General features: G+C 45.3%; 1 protein-coding gene across 1 annotated transcript in view; it reads right to left on the reverse strand.

Annotated features, from left to right (window-relative positions):
- Positions 1-1,090: 1,090 nt before the first annotated feature.
- Positions 1,091-12,709, reverse strand: part of LOC115085851 (zinc finger protein 624-like) — a 32,822-nt gene continuing 21,203 nt past the window's right edge. Inside the window, exon 4 of the mRNA XM_029592354.1 lies at positions 1,091-4,935. Within this exon, the coding sequence (XP_029448214.1) occupies positions 1,304-4,935 (3,632 nt within the window). The 3' untranslated portion in view covers positions 1,091-1,303. The remainder of the gene's footprint in view (positions 4,936-12,709) is intronic.

A 12,709-nucleotide genomic window follows, 5' to 3' on the forward strand; every position in this document is an offset into this window, starting at 1 on the left:
AGTCAGCACATGAGGGAACTCAGCAAGATTTCAGGTCAGATGCTAAAAGGCACGAGCAAACTCCGTGCGCTGAAACTCCTGTTTCAGTAAGCCAATGATATGCCAATGCATTGGGAGTTTAAAAACAAAAAAAAAGTGATGACCTGAAAGCGTGAGCACCAACTGAGTGAAAACGTACACTCAGCATAAGCTGAACACACTTTAAATCGAGGGGGAGGGGAGTCTCTCCGATGTGATTTACGTGCACAAAAATCCTTTTAAATCTTGCTGTGCGCACTCAAAGCATGTTTTCTGTGCATAAATCCCGATTACAGGTCCTGGTGCCAGAACGTCCGCTCCTGCCCTAGGACTGCCACAAGTGCATTTCCATGTGAGGGTGCCAACCAGTGTATATGGTGCTACGCACCCATTTTTTTGAGGAGAAAGCTCCTTGCTGCATTGAGAGCAACATTTGCACACAAAAAAATTGTGCATACAACTGCAGGTAAAACTGCAATCTGCTAAACCCACCTTATTACATTAGGCACCAAGTGAGAGAGATTTGCTACATTCAGGGGTAGATTTTAATAAAGTACGCCCGCTGAACAAGAGTAAGCCGGATTTTAATAGATACGCGCGTAGCCGCGCGTATCCTTTAAAATCCGGGGTCGGCGCACGCAGCCTGCCTCCGTTCCCTCCCAGGCCGCTCCGAAATTGAAGCGGCCTCGGAGGGTACTTTCCTTCCACCCCCCACACCTCCCCCTCCCTAACCCCCCCCCCCAGCCCTATCTAAACCCCCCCCTACCTTTGTTGGCAAAGTTACGCCTGCCCGAGGTAGGCGTAACTTGTGCACGCCTGGCCGGCCGCCGGCGCGCGATTCCCCAGCCCAGGAGCAGTTTCGGAGGCCTCGGCCATGCCCCCAAAATGCCCCTGGGCTGGAACCACACCCGCGGCCCCGCCCCTGGAAAATGCGCTGCCACGACACGCCCCCGACACACCCCCTAGCAAAGCTCTGGGACTTACACGCGTCCCGGGGCTTGCGCGCACCACCGAGCCTATTCAACATAGGCTTGGTGCGTAGAGGGGGAGGTTGGGGCAGGTTTCGGGGGGTACTCGCGTATCTTACATGCGTACCTTTGAAAATCTGCCCCTCAGTTTTTCTTTCATCTCAGCCTTCTCCCTTCTGATCCTATGGTGGATATTGTATCTAGAATTTCTGAAATTCTTATCACTGACAAGACATGGAAGTAGCTTCATTCAGGAAAGTGTCTCCAAATGGGCCTATCTTGTATACATCTTCAGATGATTTCTTCAATCTGTTCTCTTATGAATCGTTTATCACATTGGATACAGGTAAGCTATTTTTTTCCTCCATGTGAATCCTTAAGTGCATCTTTAACTGGAATGCATCAATGAAACCTTTATCACACTCAGTACATCTAAATGATTTCTCACCTGAGTGCACCTTCAAATGTTTGTTTAAATAACGTTTTTGACTGAAGGTTTTATCACACTCAGGACATGAAAATGGTTTTTCACCTGTGTGGATTCTTTGATGCACTTTCAGGTGTGAAAACCGAGAGAACATTTTATTACACTCAGGGCATGTGAATCGTTTCTCTCCTCTATGAGTCCTTTTATGCCCTTTCAGGTCAGAAAACTGAGTGAAGCTTTTATCACACTCAGTGCATGGAAACAGCCTTTCTCCAGTGTGGGTCTTCTGGTGCCGTTTCAGATCTGATAGATTACAGAACCTTTTATTACACTCAGTGCACATAAATGGTTTTTCTCCAGTGTGGGTTCTCAGGTGTCTTTTCAGGTATGAAAAATAAACGAAGCTTTTATTACATTCAGTACATGTAAATGGATTCAATCCCCTATGAGTCCCTTGATGCAATTTCAGGTAAGAAAATCGAGTGAAGCTTTTATCGCATTCAGGACACATAAATGGTTTTTTTCCTGAGTGGGACCTTTGATGCATTTTCAGAAATGAAAAATCAGTGAAAGTTTTATTACACTCAGTACATGTAAATGTCTTGTCTCCAATTTGGGACATATGGTGCTTTTCCATATCCAATAGATTGATGAACTTTATATCACAGTCAGTTTGTAGAGATGGTTTGACTCCTGGGTGGGCCCTTTGGTGGAGTTTCAGGTTAGAAATCGAAGTGAAGCTTTTATTTGAATCAGTGCATGTAAATTGTTCCTCTCCCGTGTGGGTTCTCTGGTGCCTTTTTTGATCTGAGAGATTAGTGAAGCTTTTATCACAATCGGTACATGTAAATGACTTTTCTCTTATGTGGGTCCTTCTGTGGATTCTCAGAGAAGAAAACCGCGTGAAGCTTTTATTACACTCAGAGCATGTAAAAGGCTTTTCTCCCGTGTGACCCCTTTGGTGCACTTTCAGATGACAAATCCTAGCAAAGCTTTTATCACACTCAGTACAGGTAAATGGTTTTTCTCCTGTGTGGGTTCTTCGGTGGATGTTCAGATTAGAAATCTGAGCGAAGCTTTTATCACACTCAGTACATATAAAGGGCTTTTCTCCTGTGTGAGTCCTTTGGTGAGTTTTCAGGTAACACAACCAAAAAAAGCTTTTATCACATTCAGTACATGCAAATCGTTTTTTTCCTACATGGGTCCTTTGGTGTCTTTTCAGTTGTAGTAGAGAGAGAAACCTTTCAGCACATACAGTACATGTAAATACTTTCTCTTCTGTCTGTGTGTTTTGGTTTATTATTAAATCTTGCTTTTGAATGTTTTCTCCACTCTCAGAACAAGAAAACATTCTCGCTTCTGATTGCATTTTCTGGTGATTTATTAAAGGAAGCTTACAATTGTAAGATTCCCCACGTTCAGCACCGTTAAAGTGTCTCGTATCTTTGTGCGTCCTTAGATGTATTACTAAGGATTCCTTGCAAGAGAAATCTTTCTTACATTCAATACAATTGAAAGGTTGCCTTTGATTGTGGATTTTCTGGTTTAATTTCAGGGTTAACTTCTGTTTGAAACATTTTGTACACTGAGAGCATGTAAAGGGTCTCCCCTCAGTGTGGGTTCCCTGGTGCAGTAATAAAAGATATTTTCTATCAATGCTTCTTCCACAGGTGTCACACAGAAAAGATTTCTTGATTTTCCCTCCTCTCTGTTTTAAGTCTGAAGTCATATGATCACTGTTATTACTTTGGAAGGAGGTCTCTGCTCTCAGGTGTCTCTGGAGGAGGTCAGAAGTCATTTGATTACCATTATTACTCTGGAAAGGTTTCTCTGCCCTCGGGTGGAGGTCAGAAGTCATTTGATTACCATTATTACTCTGGAAGGGTTTCTCTGCTCTCTGGTGGAGGTCAGAAGTCAATTGGTCACTGTTATTACTCTGGAACGGTCTCTCTGCTCTCAGGTGTCTCTGGTGGAGGGCAGAAGTCCTGTGATCACCGTTATTACTTTGGAAAGGTTTCTCTGCTCTCAGGTGGAAATCAGAAGTCAATTGATTACAGTTAGTACTCTGGAAGGGTTTCTCTGCCCTCGGGTGGAGGTCAGAAGTCATTTGATTACCATTATTACTCTGGAAGGGTTTCTCTGCTCTCTGGGTGAGGTCAGAAGTCATTTGGTCACGGTTATTACTCTGGAAGGGTCGCTCTGCTCTCAGGTCTCTTTGGGTTAGGTCAGAAGTCATTTGATCACTGTTATTACTCTGGAAGGGTCTCTCTGCTTTTAGGTGGAGGTCAGAAGTCTTGTGATCACTGTTAGTACTCGGGAAGGGTCTCTCTGCTCTCAGCTCTCTCTGATGGAGGTCAGAAGTCATTTGGTCACTGCTATTTTTCGGGAAGGGTCTCTCTATTCTCAGCTCTCTCTGGTGGAAGCCAGAAGTCATTTGATTACCGTTATTACTTTGGAAGGGTTTCTCTGCTTTCAGGTGGAGGTCAGAAGTCATGTGATCACTGTTACTCAGGAAGGGTCTTTGTGCTCTCAGCTCTCTCTGGTGGAGGTCAGAGGTCATGTGAGCACTGTTATGACTTTGAAAGAGTCTCTCAGCTCTCGGATGTCTCTGGTGGAGCTCAGAAGTCATTTGAGCACTGTTATTACTTTGGAAGGATTTCTCTGCTCTCAGGTGGAGATCAGAAGTCATGTGATCACTGTTATTACTCGGGAAGGGTTTCTCTGTTCTCGAGTCTCTCTGGTGGAGGCTAGAATTCATGTGAGCACTGTTATGACTTTGAAAGAGTCTCTCAGCTCTCGGATGTCTCTGGTGGAGCTCAGAAGTCATTTGAGCACTGTTATTACTTTGGAAGGATTTCTCTGCTCTCAGGTGGAGATCAGAAGTCATGTGATCACTGTTATTACTCGGGAAGGGTTTCTCTGTTCTCGAGTCTCTCTGGTGGAGGCTAGAATTCATGTGAGCACTGTTATGACTTTGAAAGAGTCTCTCGGCTCTCGGGTGGAGCTCAGAAGTCATGTGATCACTGTTATTACTTTGCAAGGGTATCTCTGCTCTCAGGTCTCTCTGGGTGAGGTCAGAAGACATGTGATCACTGTTATTACTCTGGAAGGGTCTCTCTACTCTCAGGTCTCTCTGGGTGAGGTCAGAAGTCATGTGATCATTGTTATTACTCAGGAAGGGTCTCTCTGCTCTCAGGTCTCTCTGGGTGAGGTCAGAAGTCATGTGATCACTGTTATTACTCTGGAAGGGTCTCTCTGCACGCAGGTCTCTCTGCTGCTCAGGGACGTCTGTAAGCTCCCTGTTTCTTCTCTCACATGCAGGGACTCCATCCGGTGAGTTCCCTGCAGGGTCTCGCTGCTTCTTCTCTGACTCCTGCTGACTTTGGCTCGTATCTTCCCCCTCCGTCCTCTGGCAAACAGTCTCATGGACATTTCCTGATTTTCCTGGTACTAGTTGCAGCACTAGAGGCCGTTCTGCTCGCTTCTCCTCTTGCTGCATCACCTCATGTTCTGCTGGATCTAGAAAAAGAAGAAGACGTTAAGCAGGCAGGTGTCAGTGACTATGGAAAACTGCCAAAGACTTAGGATCAGACGTTGCCTGGAGTCCCGTGGCCGAGCAGACGTTTGAGGAGCTGCCTGTGAAAACTCGTGCGGGTTGTTTTTAAAACAAATATGCAGAGTAGTTAAGGAAATCGATTGGCTCTCTTTACCATACCCTGTTCCTTGTGCTACTTGCACTGAACCGGGACTAAAGATGTTGCAATCGGTCACTGCAAGCCTGAAGGAAGGAAGCATTGGGTCCTGCCTCATATCTGAAGGGGGAGACGGACCTGTGTGCGCCCCAAGCATTCATGTTCAACGCCATCTATTTATTTCCTTATTTTCCAATATATCTTTATTGAGGAATCCAGCAGAAAGATGCAAGTCAAACTGGAGGCCACGCCCAGCAATGCTGTATCCCATCAACTTTTTCCCAATTACGTACCTTCCCCTCCCCTTATTCATAAGACAACAACATCGATGACAGGGGTCTCGCATTGCAAAAAATAAGTACAGAAGAGAGCAATAGTCCAAGAAGCAAAGTGCTAAAAACTGGCTTTCAGCGAAGGGACTTCTAGGCGTCAAAGAGACACAACATCCACAGCGAATCAGGTAATGATCGAGAAAATGGATACCAGATTTCTTTAAGGAGAAATTACTTATTTGATAATTTTGTTTTCCTTCGTGTAGACAGATGGACTCAGGACCAATGGGATATGCTCGCCTGCCAGCAGATGGAGACAGAGCAAACTGACGTCACAGTATATATAACCCTGCAGTGACCCCCAGCCTGCCAGTATTCTCTTCAAAAGCAACTGTGGACAGACCAGCAAAAAACGTGATTAAAAACAGATAACCATAACTGTACTCAACCAACCATAAACACTGAACTCACGTAAGATTCTAGGTACCCCAAGCTAGGGACTGGATGAACACTTACCAGTAATCCCTTGGGACCCGTAGCCTCACAGGAGGACTGCTGACACAAGCATTCAGCAGCTGAGAGCGGGAAGCGGAGTCCATCTGTCTACACTAAGGAAAACAAAATGATCAGGTAAGTAATTTCTCCATTTCCTAGCGTGTAGACAGATGGTCTCAGGACCAGTGGGCTTGGGAACATGCAAAAGCTGCATTTTCCCAGGCCTGCACATCCAGACGATAAAACCTGGAAAAAGTGTGTAAGGAGGATCATGACACAGCTCAGCGGATATCGACGGGCGGCAACAGACTAATCTCCGCCCATGACACCGCCTGAGCCCTAGTGGAATGAGCCCTAAGCTGAGTAGGCTACAGCTTTCCAGCATCCACAGATGTGGCCGTGACCACCTCCTTAATTCAATAAGCTATAGTAGCCTGGTTGTTGGAAACAAACAGGAGATCCGTCTTTCAAAAAGACTCAAGAGTCCTCCAGATACCACACGACAAGACGTTTAACATCCAAGGAGCGCAAAAGGCGAAACTCCTCCGCATTCCTGACCTTATCCAGGGATGGCAAGGAGATGGACTGATTCAAATGAAAGTCCGAGACTACCTTGGGCAAGAAGGATGGAACAGAGCGCAGCTGTAACGCCCCCCAGAGTCACCTGAAGGAACGGATCCTGGCAAGACAAGGCCTGCAGCTCAGAAATCCGACGTGCAAAACATATAACCACCAGGAACACAGTCTTCAAGATCAACAACCATAAGGAAAGGCTACGCAGTGGTCAGAACGCAGGGCCCGCCAAAAAATCCAGCACCAAATTAAGACTCCACAATGGAACTGGTAACCTCAAGGGAGGCCTAAGGTGCTTCAGTCCCTTAAAAAAAAAAAAAAAAAAGGGCTACATCAGGATGACATAACAAGGAAACACCATTCACCAGGCCTCTGAAACAGGCAAAAGCCACAACCTGCCCTTTCAAGGAATTAAGGGCCAAGCCTTTATTCAATCCATCCCGCAAAAAGTCCAGAATGAGAGGGATCTTAACTGAATAAGGAACACCACCCGCCTCTCACACCAGGCCTCAAAAACTCTCCAGCCTCGTACATATGCCAAGGAAGTGGAGAACTTCTTAGCACGGACTAAAGTGATAATCACCGTAGGGGAATAACCACGCTTTAACAGGTGAGCCTTTTCAAGGGCCAAACCATCAGTCAGAATTGAGTTGGAACCTTGTGAAGAACCCGTCCCTGCTGTAACAGATCCATGTGTGGCGGAAGATGAAGAGGGGCCTCCACTAGGAGTCGTCACAAATACATATACCACAGATGCCTAGGCCAGTCTGGTGCCACCAAGATTACAAGCTCCCTGTGGCCTTCGATGCTGCAAATTATCCTGCCCAGCAAGGGCCACAGAGGAAATATATAAAGCGATCTGTCTTCTGGCCAGACCTATACGAGAGCATCTATTCCCAGGGACCACGGATCTCTCCTGTGACTGTAGAATTGAGGAGTCTTCGCATTTCAAGAAGTCACCAGCAGGTCCAGGAATGAAAGGCCCAGTGATTCACATTTAGCTGAAACGCCTCGGCTGACAACACCCATTCTTCTGGGTCCAGACTCTCCCTGCTGAGAAAGTCCACTCATACATTGTCTTTTCCTGCAATGTGGACGGCCAAGATCTCTTGAAGATTCGCTTCCGCCCATGCCATTAGGGGGTCTATTTCCAGAGACACCTGTTGGCTTCTGGTTCCTCCCTGACGATTGATGCAGGCCACTGTTGTGGTGTTGTCCGACATTACTCTGACCGCTTTGTCTTGGAGTCTGTGACCAAACCGTAGGCAGGCTAGTCTGATTGCCTGGGCTTCTAGGCGATTGATATTCCATCCCGACTCTTCTTCGTTCCATTGCCCTTGGGCGGTTAGCTCCTGGCAGTGTGCTCCCCATCCTTGTAGGCTGGCATCTGTGGTGAGTAGGATCCAGGTTGGGGAGGATAGTCTCGTTCCCTGGCTCAGATGGGCTTCTTGTAGCCACCATCGTAGTTGGGTTTGAACTCTGTCTGGGAGTGGATTCCATCGCGATAGAAGTAAGCATTGTAGGGGTCTCATGTGAGCTCGTGCCCAAGGCACTACTTCCAGTGTGGATGCCATGAGGCCGAGAACTTGTACGTAATCCCATGCTGTGGGGCGAAGTTCGTTCAATAGAATTCGAAACTGCGTCATCAGTTTCGATCTCCTTGTAGGTATTGTATGAATAGCCAGCACAAAACTACACCTAGTAGATTGATATTCTGCACACGTCACACTAGCACTATGAAGAAATACGAAACCTACCAGGGTACCAGCCAGCATGGATGACATCACTCCTGGGAAAACGAAAGTTAACTGGACTTATTCTCTGCTAGTAATAACAAGAGGCTTCTGCCTATAGTAACAGAGCATGTACACATGCTAAAATTTATTAATTGGCTATGAGACAATGGGTGGGCATATGCAGACACCTGGTGACTGGCTGAAAGTGACCCTTAAATTGCTGAGCACGCATGTTACATCTCTGTGTAGATTTGGGCATACATCCATTGCTGTGTACTGTCTGCTTCACCAAAGAAAAGACGCATTTCTTTTTATTAAACTTCTTATTGATTAGATTCTTAGAGCTGGTCTCTACTGGTCTTATTGATCTGAGGTTCTTATTCAGTGTCAGGGTGACCTTGTCTTGTTTGATGTCGAACCGGACTCCCAAGTATTCTAGAGATTAGGAAGGCTGCAGGCAGCTCTTTGTTTGTGCTGACCACCCACCAGAGGCTCTCCAGTGCAGTTTTGACTCTGTTGGTTGCCTGGTGGCTTTCCCCTGGGGATTTCGCCCTGATCAGCCAATCGTCTAGATAAGGGTGCATGCGGATTCCTTCCTTCCTCAGTGTTGCTGCCACCACCACTATGATCTTGGTGAACGTCCGGGATGCAGTGGCTAACCTGAATGGTAGTGCCTGGAACTGGTAGTGATGGTCCAGGATCGAGAAGCATAGAAAACACTGATACTCTTGATGGATCGGAATGTGTAGGTTGGCTTCCGACAGATCCAGGGATGTAGGCAACTCTCCCGGTTTTATCGCCCTTATTACCGAGCGTAGGGTTTCCATGCGGAAGCGAGGAATCTTCAGGTGACAGTTAACCGCCTTGAGGTCCAGGATGGGCCTGAATGTTCCTTCTTTCTTGGGGACGATAAAATAGATGGAATAATGTCCAGAATTTATTTGTTGTGGAGGCACCGGTGTTATAGCCTCTAAGGCTAGCAATCTGGTCAGTGTAGCTTCCACTGCCATCCTCTTGGAAGGATCGTGGCAGGGGGATTCCACAAACTTGTCCAGAGGGAGGTGGTGGAAATCCAGGTAATATCCCTCTCGAATGATGGATAGGACCCAGTTGTCCGAATTATCTCGACCCATCTTTGGTAGAATAGGGCAAGTCTGCCTTTGGACGGGTCGGCTGGTTTTCATTGTGGGGTGCAGCTGGGGCCTGGGCCCGAGCTGGCTTCCCTTTTGTTGTGCTTGTTCCGAAAGGACTGGCTCCGGCCTGCGGGGCGGGCCGCTTGATATGAGCTTCGATATGGGTTGAAGCGCTGTGTTCCTCTGCCCCTGGAGGTCCGGGGGAAGGGTCGCTGGTTTCTCTTATTCCTGTCCTCCGGTAGCCGCAGCAGTGGGGACTCGCCCCATTTGTTGGCTAGTTTCTCTAGTTCGCTTCCGAACAGGAGTGTTCCCTTGAAAAGCATCCCTTGTGAGTCTCGTTTTGGAGGATGCGTCGGCCGACCAGTTTCGGAGCCAGAGTTGTCTTCTGGCTGCCACGGCGGATGAGACTCCTCTAGCTGTGGTGCGCACCAGATCAGAAGCGGCGTCCGCGAGGAATGATATTTATTTGCTTTTTTATACCGACATTCAAATCAAAATATCACATCGGTTTACACTGAAGCAAATTGTCATCAAATACTATTGAAGACCTAATACAGTATAACAGTTCAAAAACACAGCGTGTGGAACTAAGAAAAACAAAAAAAACCCCAAAACAATAATTATCAATAGATTAATATAGATCTATATAAAATAATAACCTATCATTTTCAAACCAAAATTCAGTATCTCACCAAAAATAAAAGAAACAAACTGTATATAAGGGGATGTAATCTATTGAATTTATTGGGGGAAAGCTTTGATAAAAAGCCATATTTTAAGATTTTTTCTAAAGGAAGATGTGGAAGGGTCAGTCCTTAGTGGCGATGGTAGGGAGTTCCATAGAGTAGGGCCAATTATAGAGGGGGCCCGATTTATAGTAGCTGTTTAGAGAATATTTTTGCTGGTGGGAATAGAGAATAAACCAGTCTCTGTAGAACGAAGATTTCTAGTAGAAATACAATGATATAATGGTTTTTGTAACCAAGATGAGTCATCATTGTATAATGCTTTATGAATAAGCATAATTATCTTATACTATGATCTAAAAGTGATGGGAAGCCAATGTAATTGGTGCAAAATTGGAGAGATGTGTTCAAATTTTCTGCAATTTGATAGGGATCAAGCGGCAGCATTTTGAAGCTGTTTAATTGTGGAAGCTGGCAATCCTATTAAGATGGAGTGGCAATAGTCCAATTTTGCAAAAATTAAGGCTTGTAGTACTGTTCTAAAGTCAGGGGGATGCAGTAAAGGCTTCAGTTTTCTTAGAACTTGAAGTTTATAAAAACCTTCTTTAATTAGATTTTTGATGTGAGGTTTGAAATTAAGTTTTTATCTAAGGTAATTCCAAGGTCCTTAACTGACATGGATATTCTATAATTAGGGAATACTGATGGTGGTGTTAACTTTTTGGAGAGAAGAAGAAACTGTTTTGTTATGATTGAGTGATAGTGCCATTTGAGATAAGATGTTGTTGATATCAGAAATATATAGTTCCCATTGTGATAATGTACTGTTGATGTTATCTTCGATGTGTAACAAATTTTGGACATCATCCGCATAAAGGAAGTATGAGAGGCCTAATTTATTCAGATAGTGACATAATGGAAGCAAGTAAATGTTGAAAAGGGTGGGAGAAAGGGATGAACCTTGAGGGACACCTAGTGGGAGAGGTGAGAGATCCAAAGTATTGTTATTGTACGATACTTTGAAGGAGCGATTAGATAGAAAAGACTGAAACCATTTCAGAACATTACCATTTATACCAATCTCAACTAATCTATGGAGTAGTAACTTATGGTCGACTGAGTCAATGCAGCAGAGATGTCTAAGAGAATCAAGATAAGAGAGATTCTGTTATCGAAACCATGATGAATATTATCCACCAGAGTAGCTAAAAGTGTTTCAGTGCTATGTCCTTTTTTGAAGCCATGTTGGGCTGGTAGTAGAGTATTATTGTTTTCTAAGAATTCCATAATGTTACGACCAGAGATGTGGACCCTTGGGCCGGCCTTGAGGAGAAGAGAAGTTGGATTCCACTGAAGAGAAGGCCGGGTTGACGGCTAGCTGACTAAATATCGTGAAGAAGCTTCACCCTGGAAGTCTGCGGTACCCCCGAGAGGAGCCCTTGAGCATCCGGACCGCTGGGACTTAGGTGAAAGTAGTGAAGATGAAGTCTTCGCCCTGGAATCCCAAGATCCCCCCGGGAGGAGCCCGAGAAGACCTTGACCGCTGGGACTTATGTGACGATGGAGCGAAGTGATGAGAAGACGATTCAAAAGTTGAGGCAGACAGGAGGGAGAAATGGAACCGAAATCAAAGACCAGAAAATCAAGCAATGAATCCAAAACATATACCATGGACTGGAACAGGATCAGAAGAATCAGGAGTCACAGGAACAAGAGCACTGGATCAGGCATCGATGGATCAGGAATCACAGGAGCAGCTGACCATTCTGAAGAGAAACTTTGCAAAGCAATTCTAAGCAGACAGATGCCGGTTTAAGTAGCTTGCCGGCGTCTGACGTCAAAGGAGCTGTCCGTTATCTTCGGGTGCTGGACGTTAAAAAAATCCTCTCTCACACGCTCTCGCCTGCCCCCAGAGGGGCAGAGCTATACTTGGATCTCGGCGGCGTCTCCCTCGTGGAATATTATCCACCAGAGTGGAACATTATTCCCCTCGTGGAGATGCCGCCGCAGCGCGGTCTGCTAGGCTCGAACCTCGCCGCGACTCGGCACGGCTTCCCCGAAGACAAACAAGGTAAGGTCCCGGTCGCTAGCCTAGCGACCGGGACCGCAACACATAAGTTGTAAATTAACTATTTTTTCTATCATTTTACTAAGGAAAGGTAAAATGGAAATGGGTCTGTAATTTGCTAAAATAGATGGGTCTAAACAACTGCACATTTAAGTGAATTTGGGAGAAAACCTTGTGCAAGAGACAGGTTAACTATATCAGTGATAGGCCTAGCTAAACAGCTTGGAATTAGCTTTAGGGATTTAATAGGGATAGGATCAAGTGGGTGTGTTGCTGGGTTCATTTTATGGAGGATGGACTCTACTTCAGAGGGGGCAATGGACTCCCAATGTGACCAATCAGAAGTAATGGAAGATGTGTGTGCAGACAAATCAGAAATACAAGTGAAATTTATTGTATTAAGCTTCGATATTTTGTCATTAAGATAGTTTGCAAATTCATGGCAAGATATTGAAGGTTTATCAATTTGAGAGTCATGATGAATGGGGAAGAGTTAATTTAGACACATTCAAAAATTATTTTTGGATTATATTGATATTTGTGAATTCTTTTAGAGTAAAAATCTCTCTTGGCCGTATTAATGTCAGTCGAATAGATGTAAAGTAGTGTTTTGTATCTATCTTGAAGTTGACTTGAGG

Source organism: Rhinatrema bivittatum, chromosome 2, assembly GCF_901001135.1.
Source record: "Rhinatrema bivittatum chromosome 2, aRhiBiv1.1, whole genome shotgun sequence".
Lineage (NCBI taxonomy): Eukaryota > Metazoa > Chordata > Amphibia > Gymnophiona > Rhinatrematidae > Rhinatrema > Rhinatrema bivittatum.